At 50.7% G+C, this 18,743-nt stretch overlaps 1 protein-coding gene and 1 pseudogene across 1 annotated transcript; both read left to right on the top strand.

The window, feature by feature from the left end:
- Positions 1–1,322: 1,322 nt before the first annotated feature.
- Positions 1,323–15,310, top strand: LOC116957262 (uncharacterized). The gene is made up of 3 exons (XM_076055536.1): positions 1,323–1,413; positions 11,457–11,519; positions 12,467–15,310. Exon 3 carries the CDS (start codon positions 12,495–12,497, stop codon positions 13,632–13,634), a length of 1,140 nt encoding a protein of 379 aa, XP_075911651.1. The 5' UTR covers positions 1,323–1,413; positions 11,457–11,519; positions 12,467–12,494; the 3' UTR covers positions 13,635–15,310.
- Positions 15,311–18,052: 2,742 nt separating this feature from the next.
- The window catches only part of LOC142906889 (uncharacterized), a 30,822-nt pseudogene continuing 30,131 nt past the window's right edge, over positions 18,053–18,743 (top strand).

The following is an 18,743-nucleotide window of genomic DNA, read 5'->3' as shown; positions in this document are numbered from 1 at the left end:
TGCTGTAGCAGACGGACAGAAAATATGGCATCTGTGCAGGACCGCCCTTTCCTGAAACCGCATTGGGGCTCCGCAAGCCTCTCCTCAGCGTGCCTGGCAAGGCGATGCTGAATAATCCTTGCCAGGACCTTTCCCGGCACACTGAGGAGTGAGATGCCCCTGTAGTTGTTACAGTCTGTGCGGTCCCCCTTCTTAAAAAGGGGGACCGCACAGACTGTAACAACTTCTTAAAAAGGGGGACCGCACAGACTGTAACAACTACAGGGGCATCTCACTCCTCAGTGTGCCGGGAAAGGTCCTGGCAAGGATTATTCAGCATCGCCTTGCCTTCTTAAAAAGGGGGACCACCAGGGCATCCTTCCAATCCTGTGGAACCCGTCCAGTGGTCCAGACTGTTGTTATGATGTCATATAGGGCAGTCTGTGCACAAACGCCACCCTCCCTCAGCATTTCGCTTGGGAGATCATCTCTGCCCGCTGCCTTTCCTGGTCTCAGACTCCGGATCGCCTTCAATACTTCCTCAGCAGATGGCACCTCAGCCAGCCACTCACAGGGGGTGACTTCATCCAATATTTGAGGCACCGCAGCCTCAGCAGGGTCATCCTCACTTTGTGCCACGGTGTTTTCCTGGCTGAGGGATTTTCCCTCCCCCAGGACCTCACAGAAATGCTCAGCAAATCTGCGAACCTGTTCCTGGGGGTCGGAAATTGGATCACCGTTTTTTCCCCTAATGATGGTAATAGGTGTGGCGCTGCAGGTTACTTTTTTGATGGAGTTAAATAGAGAGTTGTGATCACGGGCCACTGAGGCACAGTGTACACACGTACACGTACACACAGTGTGCGTACACACACATAGTGTACAAACACACACACACAGTTGTTGCTGAGCTCACACACCCAAGGGGTCTCTGATCAAGGGAGGGAGCAATGGAAAATTAATTTAAATCAACTTAAACTCAAACCCCGCTCTGTGACGTCACCACTCAGCATTACCTCATCGGCGTGAAACGACAGGGGGAGGTGTACCTCGCTAGTGACGTCATGTCACCAAGGTATTCACAACACCCCGTCCACCGCGCCCTTGAGCGTGGCGTCACGTCTGCCTGGGTCACTTCCCTTATCTGTTCAAGTAGAATCCTTATTTGGGCAAAGCTACTCCAAGGGACTGGCGGCTCATTAACATAATATATTCATGAAAGCCGTCGCGAGATTATTGCGACGAGATCGGCACCCACGCCCATCCCTCTACGTATGGGCCAGGCTCATTAACATAATTTATTTAAGTTACAGAGCTGCTCATTGTGGGAGAGGAGTGTTTGTACCCTGCAAGTGACGTCATGTCAACTCCGGCTGCTGTATGACGTCACGAAATAACAGGAAGCTGCTGCTCCGCCGTGCACTGAAATCCGAGGTGAGAAATTCTCATCGCGATTGTGGTGGTGGTTGTTGTTTACCGAGGTAGAGCCTCGCTCTCTCTCGTAGGGATGTCAATTGAGTAGCAGCGAGCATGGAAGCGATGTCCAGGTTGGAAATTTACAGCGCGGGGCCTAGCCACGCGGGGCCTTGCCTCCTGCCCTCGCCTGATCGCGTTTGCTTCAATTCTCTCGCTTAAGTTTAATTTGTCTTCACTCAGCTCGCCACTTTGTGACTTTGTTTTACTTGTGGTGGTTGTTGTGGTGGTGGTTATTGTGGTGGTGGTGGTTGTGGTGGTGGTTGTGGTGGTGGTTGTTGTGGTGGTTGTTGTGTTGGTGGTAGTGGTGGTTGTTGTGGTGGTGGTTGTGGTGGTGGTTGTTGTGGTGGTTGTGGTGGTTGTTGTGGTGGTGGTGGCTGTGGTGGTTGTTGTAGTGGTGGTTTTGGTGGTGTTTGTGGTTGTTGTGGTGTTTGTTGTTGTGGTGGTTGTTGTGGTGGTGGTTGTTGTGGTTGTTGTGGTGGTGGATGTTGTGGTGGTGGTTGTTGTGGTTGTTGTGGTGGTGGGTGTTGTGGTGGTGGTTGTGGTGGTTGTTGTGGTGATGGTTGTGGTGGTTGTTGTTGTGGTGATGGTTGTGGTGGTCTTTGCTGTAGTGGTGGTGGTTGTGGTGATGGTTGTGGTGGTGGTTGTTGTGGTGGTGGTGGCTGTGGTGGTTGTTGTAGTGGTGGTTTTGGTGGTGTTTGTGGTTGTGGTGGTTGTTGTGGTGTTTGTTGTTGTGGTGGTGGTTGTGGTGGTGGTTGTTGTGGTGGTGGTTGTTGTGGTTGTGGTTGTTGTGGTGGGTGTTGTGGTGGTGGTTGTGGTGGTTGTTGTGGTGTTTGTTGTTGTGTTGGTGGTTGTGTTGGTGGTTGTGTTGGTGGTTGTTGTGGTGGTGGTGGTTGTTGTGGTTATTGTGGTGGTTGTTGTGGTGGTTGTTGTGGTTTTGGTGGTGGTGGTTTTGGTGGTGGTTGTGGTGGTGGTTGTTGTGGTGGTAGTTCTGGTGATTGTGGTTGTGGTGGTGGCTGTGGTGGTTGTTGTGGTGGTTGTGATTGTGGGGGTTATGGTTGTGGCGGTGACTGTGGTGGTGGTTGTTGTGGTGATAGTTGTGGTGGTGATTGTTGTGGTAGTGGTTGTTGTGGTGGTAGTTCTGGTGATTGTGGTGGTGGTTGTTGTGGTAGTGGTTGTTGTGGTAGTGGTTGTTGTGGTAGTGGTTGTTGTGGTGGTTGTGGGGGTGGTTGTTGTGTTGGTGGTTGTGGTGGTTGTTGTGGGGGTGGTTGTGGTGGTGGTTGTTGTGGTGGTTGTTGTGGTGGTGGCTGTGGTGGTTGTTGTAGTGGTGGTTTTGGTGGTGTTTGTGGTTGTGGTGGTTGTTGTGGTGTTTGTTGTTGTGGTAGTGGTTGTGGTGGTGGTTGTTGTGGTGGTGGTTGTTGTGGTGGTTGTTGTGGTGGTGGGTGTTGTGGTGGTGGTTGTGGTGGTTGTTGTGGTGATGGTTGTGGTGGTTGTTGCTGTGGTGATGGTTGTGGTGGTCTTTGCTGTAGTGGTGGTGGTTTTGGTGATGGTTGCTGTGGTTGTTGTGGTGTTTGTTGTTGTGTTGGTGGTTGTGTTGGTGGTGGTGGTTGTGGTTGTTGTGGTGGTGGTTGTTGTGGTTATTGTGGTGGTTATGGTGGTGGTTGTGGTGGTGGTTGTTGTGGTTTTGGTGGTGGTTTTGGTGGTGGTTGTTGTGGTGGTAGTTCTGGTGATTGTGGTTGTGGTGGTGGCTGTGGTGGTTGTTGTGGTGGTTGTGATTGTGGGGGTTGTGGTGGTGACTGTGGTGGTGGTTGTTGTGGTGATAGTTGTGGTGGTGATTGTTGTGGTAGTGGTTGTTGTGGTGGTAGTTCTGGTGATTGTGGTGGTGGTTGTTGTGGTGGTTGTTGTGGTGGTTGTTGTGGTGGTTGTTGTGGTGGTTGTGGTTGTTCTGGTGGTGGTTGTGGTGGTTGTTGTGGTGGTTGTGGTGGTTGTTGTGGTGGTTGTGGTGGTTGTTGTGGTGGTGGTGGCTGTGGTGGTTGTTGTAGTGGTGGTTGTGGTGGTGGTTGTGGTGGTTGTTGTGGTTGTTGTGGTGGTGGTTGCTGTGGTGGTTGTGGTGGTGGTTGTGGTGGTTGTTGTGGTGGTTGTTGTGTTGGTGGTTGTGGTGGTTGTTGTGGTGGTGGTTGTGGTGGTGGTGGTTGTGGTGGTGGTTGTTGTGGTGGTGGCTTTGGTGGTTGTTGTAGTGGTGGTTTTGGTGGTGTTTGTGGTTGTGGTGGTTGTTGTGGTGTTTGTTGTTGTGGTGGTTGTTGTGGTGGTGGTTGTTGTGGTGGTTGTTGTGGTTGTTGTTGTGGTGATGGTTGTGGTGGTGTTTGCTGTAGTGGTGGTGGTTGTGGTGGTGGTTGTTGTGGTTATTGTGGTGGTTATGGTGGTGGTTGTGGTTGTTGTGGTGGTTGTTGTGGTTTTGGTGGTGGTTGTGGTGGTAGTTCTGGTGATTGTGGTTGTGGTAGTTGTTGTGGTGGTTGTGATTGTGGGGGTTGTGGTTGTGGTGGTGACTGTGGTGGTGGTGGTTGTTGTGGTGATAGTTGTGGTGGTGATTGTTGTGGTAGTGGTTGTTGTGGTGGTAGTTCTGGTGGTTGTGGTAGTGGTTGTTGTGGTAGTGGTTGTTGTGGTAGTGGTTGTTGTGGTGGTTGTGGGGGTGGTTGTTGTGGTGGTGGTGGTTGTGGTGGTGGTTGTTGTGGTGGTTGTTGTGGTGGTGGTGGTTGTTGTGGTGGTTGTGGTGGTTGTTGTGGTGGTGGTGGCTGTGGTGGTTGTTGTAGTGGTGGTTGTGGTGGTGTTTGTTGTGGTGGTGGTTGTTGTGGTTGTTGTGGTGGTGGGTGTTGTGGTGGTGGTTGTGGTTGTGGTGGTTGTTGTTGTGGTGATGGTTGTGGTGGTTGTTGTTGTGGTGATGGTTGTGGTGGTGTTTGCTGTAGTGGTGGTGGTTGTGGTGATGGTTGTTGTGGTTGTTGTGGTGTTTGTTGTTGTGGTTGTGGTGGTGGTTGTTGTGGTGGTGGTTGTTGTGGTGGTGGGTGTTGTGGTGGTGGTTGTGGTGGTGGTGGGTGTTGTGGTGGTGGTTGTGGTGGTTGTTGTTGTGGTGATGGTTGTGGTGGTAGTTGTTGTGGTGATGGTTGTGGTGGTGTTTGCTGTAGTGGTGGTGGTTGTGGTGGTTGTGGTGATGGTTCTTGTGGTTGTTGTGGTGTTTGTTGTTGTGTTGGTGGTTGTGGTGGTGGTTGTTGTGGTGGTGGTTGTTGTGGTTATTGTGGTGGTTATGGTGGTGGTTGTGGTGGTTGTTGTGGTGGTTGTTGTGGTTTTGGTGGTGGTTGTGGTGGTGGTTGTTGTGGTGGTAGTTCTGGTGATTGTGGTTGTGGTGGTGGCTGTGGTGGTTGTTGTGATGGTTGTGATTGTTTGGGTTGTGGTGGTGGCTGTGGTGGTGGTTGTTGTGGTGATAGTTGTGGTGGTGATTGTTGTGGTGGTTGTGGTGGTTGTGGTGGTTGTTGTGGTGATGGTTGTGGTGGTTGTTGTTGTGGTGATGGTTGTGGTGGTCTTTGCTGTAGTGGTGGTGGTTTTGGTGATGGTTGCTGTGGTTGTTGTGGTGTTTGTTGTTGTGTTGGTGGTTGTGGTGGTGGTTGTGGTGGTGGTTGTTGTGGTGGTGGTTGTTGTGGTTATTGTGGTGGTTATGGTGGTGGTTGTGGTGGTTGTTGTGGTGGTTGTTGTGGTTTTGGTGGTGGTTGTGGTGGTGGTTGTTGTGGTGGTAGTTCTGGTGATTGTGGTTGTGGTGGTGGCTGTGGTGGTTGTTGTGGTGGTTGTGATTGTGGGGGTTGTGGTGGTGACTGTGGTGGTGGTTGTTGTGGTGATAGTTGTGGTGGTGATTGTTGTGGTAGTGGTTGTTGTGGTGGTAGTTCTGGTGATTGTGGTTGTTGTTGTGGTAGTGGTTGTTGTGGTAGTGGTTGTTGTGGTAGTGGTTGTGGTGGTTGTTGTGGTGGTTATGGTGGTGGCTGTGGTGGTGGTTATTGTGGTGATCGTTGTGGTGGTGATTGTTGTGGTAGTGGTTGTTGTGCTAGTGGTTGTGGTGGTTGTGGTTGCTGTGTTGGTTGTTGTGGTGGTGGTTGTTGTTGTGGTTGTTGTGGTGGTTGTTGTGGTGGTTGTGGTGGTGGTTGTTGTGGTGGTTGTTGTGGTGGTGGTTGTGGTGGTGGTTGTTGTGTTGGTGGTGGTTGTGTTGGTGGTGGTGGTTGTAGTGGTGGTGGTTGTTGTGGTGGTTGTGGTGGTGGTTGTTGTTTACCGAGGTAGAGCCTCGCTGTCTCTCTCGTAGGGATGTCAATTGAGTAGCAGCGAGCATGGAAGCGATGTCCATGTTGGAACTTTACAGCGCGGGGCCTAGCCACCCGGGGCCTTGCCTCCTGCACTCGCCTGATCGCGTTTGCTTCAATTCTCTCGCTTAAGTTTAATTTGTCTTCACTCGGCTCGCCACTTTGTCACTTTGTTTTACTGGTTGTTGTGGTGGTTGTTGTGGTGGTGGTTGTGGTGGTGGTTGTGGTGGTGGTTGTGGTTGTGGTGGTTGTTGCAGTGGTGGTGGTTGTGGTGGTTGTTCTATTGGTGGTGGTTGTTGTGGTGGTGGTTGTTGTGGTGGTTGTGGTGGTAGTTGTGGTGGTAGTTGTGGTTTTGGTGGTGGTGGTTGTGGTGGTGGTTGTTGTGGTTGTTGTGGTGGTAGTTGTTTTACTTGTTGTGGTGGTTGTTGTGGTGGTTGTTGTGGTGGTGGTGGTTGTTGTGGTGGTTGTTGTGGTGGTTGTGGTGGTTGTTGTTGTGGTGGTGGTGGTTGTGGTGGTGGTTTTGGTTGTAGTTGTGGTGGTTGTTGCAGTGGTGGTGGTTGTTCTATTGGTGGTGGTTGTGGTGGTGGTTGTTGTGGTTTTGGTGGTGGTTGTGGTGGTGGTTGTTGTGGTGGTGGTTGTTGTGGTTATTGTGGTGGTTGTTGTGGTGTTTTTTGTGGTGGTGGTTGTTGCAGTGGTGGTGGTTGTGGTGGTTGTTCTATTGGTGGTGGTTGTGGTTGTTGTGGTGGTGGTTGTCGTGGTGGTGTTTGTGGTGGTTGTGGTGGTGGTTGTGGTGGTGGTTGTTGTGGTGGCGGTTGTGGTGGTGGTTGTTGTGGTGGTTGTGGTGGTGGTTGTGGTGGTAGTGGTTGTTGTTGTGGTTGTTGTTTTGCTTGTTGTTGTGGTTGTTGTTGTGGTGGTGGTTGTGGTGGTTGTGGTTGTGGTGGTGGTTGTGGTGGTGGTGGTTGTTGTGGTTTTTGTGGTGGTTGTGGTAGTGGTTGTTGTGGTTTTGGTGGTGGTTGTGGTAGTGGTTGTTGTGGTTTTGGTGGTGGTTGTTGTGGTTTTGGTGGTGGTGGTTGTTGTGGTTTTGGTGGTGGTGGTTGTTGTGGTGGTGGTGGTTGTCGTTTACCGAGGTAGAGCCTCGCTCTCTCTCGTAGGGATGTCAATTGAGTAGCAGCGAGTATGGAAGCGATGTCCAGGTTGGAACTTTACATCGCGGGGCCTAGCCACGCGGGGCCTTGCCTCCTGCCCTCGCCTGACCGTGTTTGCTTCAATTCTCTCGCTTAAGTTTAATTTGTCTTCACTCGGCTCGCCACTTTGTCACTTTGTTTTACTTGTGGTGGTTGTTGTGGTGGTGGTTATTGTGGTGGTGGTGGTTGTTGTTGTGGTGGTTGTTGCAGTGCTGGTGGTTGTGGTGGTTGTTCTATTGGTGGTGGTTGTGGTGGTTGTTGTGGTGGTGGTGGTTGTTGTGGTGGTGGTGGTTGTTGTGGTGGTTGTTGTGGTGGTTCTGGTTGTTGTGGTGGTTGTTGTGGTGGTGGTTGTGGTGGTGGTTTTGGTTGTAGTTGTGGTGGTTGTTGCAGTGGTGGTGGTTGTGGTGGTTGTTCTATTGGTGGTGGTTGTGGTGGTGGTTGTGGTGGTGGTTGTTGTGGTTTTGGTGGTGGTTGTGGTGGTGGTTGTTGTGGTGGTGGTTGTTGTGGTTATTGTGGTGGTTGTTGTGGTGGTGGTTGTTGCAGTGGTGGTGGTTGTGGTGGTTGTTCTATTGGTGGTGGTTGTGGTTGTTGTGGTGGTGGTTGTCGTGGTGGTGTTTGTGGTGGTTGTGGTGGTGGTTGTGGTGGTGGTTGTTGTGGTGGTGGTTGTTGTGGTGGCGGTTGTGGTGGTGGTTGTTGTGGTGGTGGTTGTTGTGGTTTTGGTGGTGGTGGTTGTGGTAGTGGTTGTTGTGGTTTTGGTGGTGGTGGTTGTTGTGGTTTTGGTGGTGGTGGTTGTTGTGGTTTTGGTGGTGGTTGTGGTGGTGGTGGTTGTTGTTTACCGAGGTAGAGCCTCGCTCTCTCGTAGGGATGTCAATTGAGTAGCAGCAAGCATAGAAGCGATGTCCAGGTTGGAACTTTACAGCGCGGGGCCTAGCCACGCGGGGCCTTGCCTCCTGCCCTCGCCTGACCGCGTTTGCTTCAATTCTCTCGCTTAAGTTTAATTTGTCTTCACTCGTCTCGCCACTTTGTCACTTTGTTTTATTTGTTGTTGTGGTTGTTGTTGTGGTGGTGGTTGTGGTGGTGGTTGTTGTGGTGGTTGTTGTTTTGGTTGTAGTTTTGATTGTTGTGGTGGTTGTTGTGGTGGTTGTTGCAGTGGTGGTGGTTGTGGTGGTTGTGGTGGTGGTGGTTGTTGCAGTGGTGGTGGTTGTGGTGGTTGTTCTATTGGTGGTGGTTGTGGTGGTTGTTGTGGTGGTGGTTGTTGTGGTGGTGGTTGTGGTGGGAAAGGTCCTGGCAAGGATTATTCAGCATCGCCTTGCCAGGCACGCTGAGGAGAGGCTTGCGGTGCCCCAATGCGGTTTCAGGAAAGGGCGGTCCTGCACAGATGCCATATTTTCTGTCCGTCTGCTACAGCAGAGGTGTAGGGAATTCCAACAAGACCTACATCTCTGCTTTATTGACCTGGTCAAGGCCTATGATACCATCAGTAGGCCTGGGCTCTGGGTCGTTCTTCGTGCTTTTGGAGTACCTGACCCTCTGCTCACGATCATTAAGGACCTTCATGATGGTGAGCGGGCCCGGGTAAAACTACGTGGCCGGGAGTCAGAGCCATTCCCTGTACACCTTGGGGTGCGACAGGGATGTCCTCTGGCTCCCACATTATTTAACATCTATTTTGACCACGTAGTTCGTGAAGCCTTCAATAGCTGTACCGGGGGAATCTCCATATGGTACAGATATAATGGGAGGCTAATCGATGCCCGGGTGCGGTCAAGGGATGGCTCCCTATTGCTCAACCACGTTATGTATGCTGATGATTTGGTAATAGCTGCTCAGTCAGAGGAGGAGTTGGAGACGCTGCTGCTGAGACTGGAGCGTGCCACTAAGAGGTGGGGCCTTACCATCAGCCCCACCAAAACTAAGCACCTGCCTGGGTATTTTGTACCATCGGACGCTCCACCCCCACAACTCCCAATCGGTGATGGGGCAGTTGTGGAGAGAGTGGAGCGTTTCCCATACCTGGGCAGTGTGCTTATGACTGGCTCCAGTTTAACAGCAGAGGTCTCACTCCGAATCAGTCGAGCGGCAATATCTTTTCATCGGTTGCGTAACGCTGTGTGGAAGCTACCTGGTCTGTCGCTCCGCACTAAGCTTCAGGTCTTCTCGGCCACGGTCATTCCCTCCCTTCTCTACGCTTGCGAAACGTGGACCCCCCCTAATGGAACATCTTCGCCGGTTAGAAACATTTAGGCTGGCCTGCCTACGATCCATCCTGGGTTTAACCAGACTGGATTGTGTGAGGAGCTCACAAATCCTTGAAAGATCTGGGCAGGGTCCCATCGGTGAGCTCCTCCGGCAGGCAAGGCTGCGATGGCTGGGTCATGTAGCCCGCATGCCCAGCCACCGCATGCCGAAACAGCTTTTGTTTGGCCGGATTGAGGGGGCTAAGCGGGCGCGGCACGGGCTAGAGAAGAGATGGAGTGATGTGGTACAGGAGGACGTGGAGCTGAGTGGACTTGCCGATGACTGGTACCAGCGGTGTCAAGATCGGCCTCTGTGGAGCAGGCTCGTGAAGGATGCTACTGGGCAGTTGGAGGCAGTCGCCCTCCAACAACAACGGAGGGCGGAGGAGCGATGCTCACAACAGCGAGCGGAGCGCCGGGTGGCTAAAGCACAGCAGGTTGGCACAGTAGGGGGCACAGGTGGTGCATCAGCCAGTCATCTCAGTCAGTCGACCCGTGGCACCTGGGTCTGCCCCGTGACCTCCTGCCAGCGGGCGTTCGACACTTCACGTGGCCTCAGGGTGCACATAGCCTGGCACAAGCGTCGTGGTGACGTCACCGCCACTTAGTGGCGAATGGCGGTTGTTGTTGTTGTGGTGGTGGTTGTTGTGGTTTTGGTGGTGGTTGTTGTGGTGGTTGTTGTGGTGGTAGTTGTTTTACTTGTTGTGGTGGTTGTTGTGGTGGTTGTTGTGGTGGTGGTTGTGGTTGTTGTTGTGGTGGTGGTTGTGGTGGTGGTTTTGGTGGTGGTGGTGGTTGTGGTGGTGGTTGTTGTGGTGGTAGTTGTTTTACTTGTTGTGGTGGTTGTTGTGGTGGTGGTGGTGGTTGTGGTGGTTCTATTGGTGGTGGTTGTGGTGGTGGGTGTTGTGGTGGTGGTTGTGGTGGTGGTTGTTGTGGTTTTGGTGGTGGTTGTGGTGGTGGTTGTTGTGGTGGTGGTTGTTGTGGTTATTGTGGTGGTTGTTGTGGTGTTTTTTGTGGTGGTTGTGGTGGTTGTTGTGGTTATTGTGGTTATTGTGGTGGTGGTTGTTGTGGTGGTGGTCGTTGTGGTTTTCGTGGTGGTGGTAGTTGTTATGGTGGTTGTTGTGGTTTTCGTGGTGGTGGTTGTGGTGGTGGTTGTTGTGGTGGTTGTGGTTGTTGTGGTGGTGGTTGTTGTGGTGGTGGTTCTGGTGGTGGTTGTTGTGGTTATTGTGGTGGTGGTTCTGGTGGTGGTTGTTGTGGTTATTGTGGTGGTGGTGGTTGTGGTGGTGGTTGTGGTGGTGGTTGTTGTGGTGGTTGTTGTGGTGGTTGTTGTGGTGATGGTGGTTGTTGTGGTGGTTGTGGTTGTTATGGTGGTTGTTGCAGTGGTGGTTGTGGTGGTTGTTGTTGTGGTGGTGGTTGTGGTTGTTGTGGTGGTTGTTGCAGTGGTTGTGTTTGTGGTGGTTGTTGTGGTTGTGGTTGGTGTGGTGGTGGTTGTTGTTGTGGTCATTGTTGTGGTGGTTGTTGTTGTGGTTTTGGTGGTGGTTGTTGTGGTTTTGGTGGTGGTGGTTTTGGTGGTGGTGGTTGTGGTCGTTGTTGTGGTGGTGGTTGTTGTGGTGGTGTTTGTGGTGGTGGTTGTCGTGGTTTTTGTGGTGGTGTTTGTGGTGGTGGTTGTGGTGGTCGTTGTGGTTGTTGTTCTGGTGGTGGTGGTGGTTGTGGTGGTGGTTGTGGTGGTTGTTGTGGTGGTTGTGGTGTGGTGGTGGTTTTGGTGGTGGCTGTGGTGGTGGTTGTTCTGGTGGTGGTTGTTGTGGTGGTTGTGGTGGTGGTGGTGGTTGTGGTGGTGGTTGTTGTTTACCGAGGTAGAGCCTCCCTCTCTCTCTCGTAGGGATGTCAATTGAGTAGCAGCGAGCATGCAAGCGATGTCCAGGTTGGAACTTTACAGCGCAGGGCCTAGGCACGCGGGGCCTAGGCACGCGGGGCCTAGGCACGCGGGGCCTAGGCACGCGGGGCCTAGGCACGCGGGGCCTAGGCACGCGGGGCCTAGGCACGCGGGGCCTAGGCACGCGGGGCCTAGGCACGCGGGGCCTAGGCACGCGGGGCCTAGGCACGCGGGGCCTTGCCTCCTGCCCTCGCCTGATCGCGTTTGCTTCAATTCTCTCGCTTAAGTTTAATTTGTCTTCACACGGCTCGCCTCTTTGTCACTTTGTTTTACTTTTAAATATTCACGCAGTTTTTATTTCATTCTTTTTTACCAGGCCAAGCCCGCTTGAGCTGCTGTACCGCTTTTGTTTTCAGAAGCGACCTGCCCACAACACAAGGTGAGGCTCGTCAACAGCGTGGTGGTGTTCACTCTGGGCGTGTGGCGGTGTTCACTCTCTATATGTGGAGGGGAAACCCGGGGATCGGGAGGGAAATCCACACGACCATGGGGAGATAGAGAGAGAGAGAGACACGCAGCCTCGCCTGTGTTGATTGATCCTCAATTAATTACTTGATGGAATGAGGAACTATTAATTCTGAGCAGGTGGACGTAGCCAGGCATGAGTCTGGACACACCACCACCTGTGAACCATGCCAGTGCGTGACAGTGGTGGAGCCAGTGGGGGTGGGGTGCCACGTGCCCCCCCAACAGTCCGATTGAAGGGGTTGCCCCCCTAACTGAAAATCCTGGCTCCACCTCTGAGTGTGTGACAGTGTCAAGTTTGTATTTGCAGTAAAGTCTATTAACTCTATTGAGCACGGGTCTTATATCAAAACAGTTTATTTTAGTTTTTTCTCTGCAACTCTTCGTAAGAATGGAGTCAGGAAGTTATCACAGCACACGTGCAGCTGAAGTCGGAACTGTTCATCCCAGCATTCAAGGACATCTGTGCCTGGGTTCACACCTCTAAGTTGCGATTTAACATTCATTTATGCATTTCGGCATAACACGAATAGTATTATTTTCAACACTCTTTGCTATGTCAGCTGAATTTAGCTTTCATAAATATTCCTTTTGAAGCCAGACATCCGAAATTGTGTGCTCGGAGTTTTGGGTTAACATTCATTTTGAAGATACCAGGGCTTCCAGGCACGTTTATAACCATTTGCCCTCTCATTGTGTGCCATAACAGCCCGTGTGATGAATTTGGGACACTTTTTCACTATAACATGAATATATGAAGAAGTATAGACTTGTTAGTCACGTGTTACTGTGTGTATGCATTCCTCTGTGCATCGATACTGACGTGTAGATGGTGTTTATATTCTTTTTTTCTGTCTGCAGCTGTCGCTTCCTCTGCAGTATTTGTCTGATGGAGCAAAGGCACTCGGCGCGGCTCGGTGCAAAAAGACAACAATGTGACCGGCGTGCATACAGCACGGATCGTACTGGAAATTTGACACGGCACCAGAGAACACACACGGGAGAGAAACCCTTCAAGTGCAGTGTGTGTGGGAAGGCGTTTGCACATTCATCTGCTCTTGTAACACACCAGAGAACACATACGGGAAAGAAACCCTTCAAGTGCAGTGTGTGTCCGAAGGCGTTTGCACAGTCACCACATCTTCAAGCACACCGGAGAACTCACACGGGAGAGAAACCCTTCAAGTGCAGTGTGTGTGGAAAGGCGTTTACAGATTCATCTGCTCTTGTAACACACCAGAGAACACACACGGGAGAGAAACCCTTCAAGTGCAGTGTGTGTGGGAAGGCGTTTTCACAGTCACCAAATCTTGTAAAACACCAGAGAACACACACGGGAGAGAAGCCCTTCAAGTGCAGTGTGTGTGGGAAGGCGTTTTCACAGTCACCAAATCTTGTAAAACACCAGAGAACACACACGGGAGAGAAGCCCTTCAAGTGCAGTGTGTGTGGGAAGGCGTTTGCACATTCATCTACTCTTAAAAAACACCAGAGAACACACACAGGAGAGAAACCCTTCAAGTGCAGTGTGTGTGGGACGGCGTTTACACTTTCATCAAATCTTCATGTACACCAGAGAACACACATGGGAGAGAAACCCTTCAAGTGCAGTGTGTGTGGGAAGGCGTTTGCACAGTCACCACATCTTCAAAGACACCAGAGAACTCACAAGCATCAGAAGACCCACAAGGAGTGGAGTCTGAAATCAGCTTGTGGAAGTCAAAGTGGCGCAATGAGCCCATCCCTCATGAAACAAGAACCGGAAGAAAATCCAAGCTTGGACACTTTTAAAGGTATCGAGGTGAAATATGAACAAGTGATGGTGAAGAGCGAAGAAGTGAAGGTAAAATGTGAAGATGATTCAACTCCAAAGTCGGACCGACACATTAATGGAGGAAACGTGAAGCAGGAGGAGAATTCTGACTGCGAGGCAGAGCGAGGCAATTCTCAGCAGTTTGTGGAAGTGGAGGTGTGGGTGGACTTCCTCCGAGACAATACAAAGTCAATTGGAGACCCGTTAGATGTGTAAGCTTGAGACGATGTCGCTCCAATAGATGCACCTTTGTCACAGGCCTTTAATGACAACAATGAAGTTGAACACTCAATTCCTAGGTTCAACCTGCAGGGTAAGAGCGGCCAGTCTTTGTGGACCTGTGGGTTGGGTAGATCTCTAACCATGAGCGAGAGTCAATAAGCTCCCAAGCATTCACAAGGTTCTAATTATTCCAATTATATGGTGGTTGCTTAATCGCCTCTGGCAATTCGGAGTTTTGTATCGTATCTTGTCTCAAACACTCGAAGAGCATCCCCAAATAGCAGATGCCCCTGTGTGGCACAAGGTGGTGGCCCTGCACTGGCCTGCATTTGGACAAGAGCCTGTCAGTAGGGGGTGATGGTTGATGTGGCATCTTGGTTGTGTAGTTTATAGGTAATGTTTAGAATTTGATACATTTTGACCCAGACGCCAGCATGCAATGGCCAACTCGTTTTGGCGCAATAGCATGTTGTACATACACTGTTAAGCAGACGGTGCATATTTTTTAAAAATAGCTTCTTGCTAATGCGATGTAACCTTACTCATTGGTTTTTTCGGTAAAGTCACGTATGTAGAAATACAATAAAATTATATTAAAACAAAACAATCACGACGTTTAGATCACAACACAAGCGATCTTCATCAGTTGTCAAGGACAAATCATGGCAAGAACAAATCATGGAGGTAAAAAAGATGAGAGACGAGAATTTAACAAACCTAAAAAACATTGTGAAGCACAACCAGTCAGGCCAACAACACAGACACTTCCTGGCGGACCACGAATTTCAGGAGTGTTAAATTTCGTGTTCAACTTCTGGATTGCACAAACCAGCATAGACAGAGTGAAAATACGAGGTACATGGTCAGTAGGAAAGACGGAGAGGCAAGAAGAGAGAGGTGAACAGAAGCTTAAATAGGAAATAAGGTTGGGGGGGGGGAGCAAAAGGAGAGTGGCAGCTCATCTTGCGGCAGCTCAAAACAGCACATCTTGCATATACACAGAAGCAGGGGGGAGGGGTGGGAACAGGCTTGGGGTGCACCTGCAATTCAATTTTGTTCATATGCCTGTCAATAATTTAGAATGAATACTTGTCTGATTGTGTGCGTACATGTAACATTTTGTGTAAAACGGTCAAACATTGAATAAGTGATGTTAGGACAAAGTGTGTGTTTTGGAAGTAACCTGTACAGATAACTCAGGTGAGAGTCATTGTTCTTGTGATACAGGTCAAAGGGTATTTTTATGTTTCAGGAAGCTTCTCCCTCTGGAGCAACTCATTGTCTTTGAAATAGGGAGCACACTCGGATCATTCATCAGTTACAAGGCATACCACTCAAAAGTTACACGTAGAGGAGATACATTCTCTACAACACGAATTATAATTTTGTATTACATGTTGATGTAGATTTTCTCGAATTAAGAAATGGTCCTTGCTGATTAACGTCTGGATGTTCACAACCATGGCTTGAAGCAAGCCAGATCGCCTGCGGTGCCCCTCAACCATTGACGGCCTGGGGCCAGGAAATTCACGAAAAAAATTGCACACGAACGATGCCTCCACGCAAGCTCCCGATGCTCCGTTTTGAAGTTTTAAAATGAAACAACTTTGAATTGTATTATTTTGAATTAGTTAATTGTATTTCTTCATTAAAAGCTTATTAATTGAAAACGATATTTCGTGTGAATTTTCTCGCGTCGTTAAGTAGATGGCTTTGCCGGTGGTTTGGTTCGATGCGAACTTTCACCTGGTTGGGATCGCGGGATCCAGATGAGGCGACACAGAGCTGGCCGTGCGAGAAGACCGCCGTCCGCAAATTGATTCCAATGCGATCGAACGTCTGTCCCTGCGCCTCCATCGTTCATGCAGGGGACGCGTAGGTTTGCAGCGCCCCCTGCATGAAAACGACGGAACGTGCAGCGTTAGTCACGAAGTTGTGCGTAAGCGCCATAACAAGGCGCTGTCAGCTGACCTGCCACCACGTTCACGGGTCAACAGGGGGCAGCCGAGAGAGAGTGAGGTGTGTACGGGTCGACCAAAGTAAACCCCCGCCCCCACCCCCGTGACCCGAGAATAACATCCCTGACCCCCCCACCCGTCTCTAAGGCCCCTTAAGATAAGACCTTCCAGAAGGTTCTGGGAGGGGGGGTTGGTGGTTCAGGAGGGGAGGGGTGACCCCGACCTGGGGTTAAAAGCCCGGCCCCCTGGACCGGCCGGGCAGTGTTCACCAACTCAAGCCTGAAGACATCCGAAGACCTGAAGACTGGACCAGCACCCAGGGACCCTCAACCGAGGCTCTTGTTAGAGCCGGGTTGTAGCGGACCAGAGGTGAGCTCCCGTACCCTGGCTGGGACGGGTCGTCCAGTCTTCCCTTAACGCCGGGCTAGGGGACCCGTGTGTAGCAGAGCCCGGAGTGTGCAGGCTGCGATAGAAGGGAGGCTGTCACTCCCGCAGGCTATCAAGTGGAAGGGGCCGTACTCCTTCGTGGTACAGTAGTGTGTAGAGCAGAGTTCAAAAGAGTTATAATAAACGCGTTGCCTCAACCAGACGTCTACGTGTGGGTAGTTAAGGACACAACACTTATATAAAAGAGTTTAGCCAGTGGGTTTTGAAAGTACCTTCGTCTTCCAGAAATTAATTTCGCGTGAGCCCACCACATTAAAACAATGCTCAGCTGAGCAGGGCGAGCCACGGGGGTGGGGGTCACCTTATCTTTGTCACGTGCCGTAGCTCACGTGACTTCTGCCGCGACAATGTCTGGATGTTTTCGCCTGAGGACGACCGCTCGTGTTGCGATAGAAGCGTCGTGATTTATTTTATTTTTTCTACCTGCGTGACTTCACTCAAAGAACCAATGAGTATGAAAGACGTCTTGTCTGCTGATCTTGTTCATATCTGTCTACATTTATATCCCACATTGCTTACACGTACGCACCACATACAATGAAATAAATAGAAACTGGAACGACTTCCGGGGATGGGCAAAGATTGAGGAATCTCTTTCAGTGGAGCAAGTTCAGTTTGTTCGATTCAACATATCTCTGTCCATCTGTGTCTCTGTTCCCCTCTGTGTCTCTCTCTCTCACTGACTGTGTCTCTGTCGTCTCTGTATCTTTCTTTCTGTCTTCCTCTTGTTTGTGTCTGTCCACCTCTCTCTTGTCAGTCTCTGTGTGTGTCTATCAGCATCTTCCCAACCGTATTCAACTACTGTCAGTAGCAACATGCGCCAATTCAACTTTCATGGCCCACGACTACATGCAACTCAAACTTGCTCTGACTCTCTGTGTGTACGTTGAACTTATTTTGCACCATACGTAGCCAACCATGCTATCTGTGGGTCTCTGTGAGTCTCTGTGTGTATCTGGAACTTCTTTTGCACCGTACGTAGCCGAACCTGCACAGGAGGAGCGTCTTGTATCTGTGGAGCTGTGGGCTGGGTACATCTGTCAGCAGGAGCGAGAGACGATGAAGCTCCCAAGCATTCACTACGTTACCAACATCATATTTGCACTCATAAATCGCTTGTCTAATTGCCTCGAATCTCATCTCAAACAAGCGAAGGACCCCCCCCCCCCCCCCCAAGTGGCAGCTGCCCCTGTGTGGCACAAGGTGGCCCTGCACCGGCCTGCACGTGGACATGAGTCTGTCGGTAGGGGGCGATCATTGGAGCGCCATCTCCGTTGTGTAGTTTCTGGATAATGTTTGGAATTACCCCAATTTTGACCGTGACACAAATATGCAATGACCTGCGCGTTGTGAATGACACAACGCTATGTTTTATAGCTGCCGTTAAGCAGACTGTGCATATTTTGGTGAATGTTACTGGGGTAGCCAGGTGTGTCTGTCGGTGTTGAACCTTGAATCTCTGCAATGAATAGAGAATGTGCTACCGTATTTTTGGTTCTTTCGGTAAAGTTACGTAAATTGAAAAAAAAAATTGGAAAATAATAAATTGATGAAAAAATGCCATTGGTCGACTGACTTAGATGACTGGGCCCCGCACAGTGTGTACACACACACAGTGTACACACACACACAGTTGTTGCTGAGCTCACACACCCAAGGGGTCTCTGATCAAGGGAGGGAGCAAGGGAAAATGAATCTAAATCAACTTAAACTCCAACCCCGCTCTGTGACGTCACCACTCAGCATTACCTCATCGGCGTAAAACGCCAGGGGGAGGTGTACCTCGCTAGTGACGTCATGTCACCAAGGTATTCATCCCACCCGGTCCACTGCGTCCTTGAGCGTGACGTCACCTCTGCCTGGGTCACTTCCCTTACCTGTTCAACTAGAATCCTTGTTTGGGCAAAGCTACTCCCGGTGACTGGCGGCTCATTAACATAATATATTCATGAAAGCCGTCGCGAGTTTATTGCGACGAGTTCGGCACCCACGCCCACAGAGCCGCTCATTGTGGGAGGGGAGTGTTTGGTACCCTGCAAGTGACGTCATGTCAACTCCTGCTGCTGCGTGACGTCACGAAGTAACAGGAAGCTGCTGCTCCGCCGTGCACTGAAATCCGAGGTGAGAAATTCTCATCGCGGTTGTGGTGGTGGTGGTGGTTGTTGTGGTGGTGGTTGTTGTTTACCGAGGTAGAGCCTCGCTCTCTCTCGTAGGGATGTCAATTGATTAGCAGCGAGCATGGAAGCGATGTCCAGGTTGGAAATTTACAGCGCGGGGCCTAGCCACGCGGGGCCTTGCCTCCTGCCCTCGCCTGATCGCGTTTGCTTCAATTCTCTCGCTTAAGTTTAATTTGTCTTCACTCGGCTCGCCACTTTGTCACTTTGTTTTACTTGTTGTGGTGGTGGTTATTGTGGTGGTGGTTATTGTGGTGGTTGTGGTGGTGGTTGTGGTGGTTGTGGTGGTGGTGGTTATTGTGGTGGTTGTTGTGGTGGTTGTGGTGGTGGTGGTTGTGGTGGTGGTTGTGGTGGTTGTTGTGGTGGTTGTTGTGTTGGTGGTTGTGGTGGTTGTTGTGGTGGTGGTTGTGGTGGTGGTGGTCGTTGTTGTGGTGGTTGTGGTGGTTGTTGTGGTGGTGGTGGCTGTGGTGGTTGTTGTAGTGGTGGTTTTGGTGGTGGTTGTGGTGGTTGTTGTGGTTGTTGTG

The sequence above is a fragment of the Petromyzon marinus genome, chromosome 71 (assembly GCF_048934315.1).
Source record: "Petromyzon marinus isolate PM22_M1 ecotype Great Lakes invasive population chromosome 71, UKy_Petmar_22M1.pri1.0, whole genome shotgun sequence".
Taxonomy (NCBI): domain Eukaryota; kingdom Metazoa; phylum Chordata; class Hyperoartia; order Petromyzontiformes; family Petromyzontidae; genus Petromyzon; species Petromyzon marinus.
The sequence above is the reverse complement of the archived record's forward strand: the minus strand, read 5'-3'. Positions and strand labels throughout refer to the sequence as shown.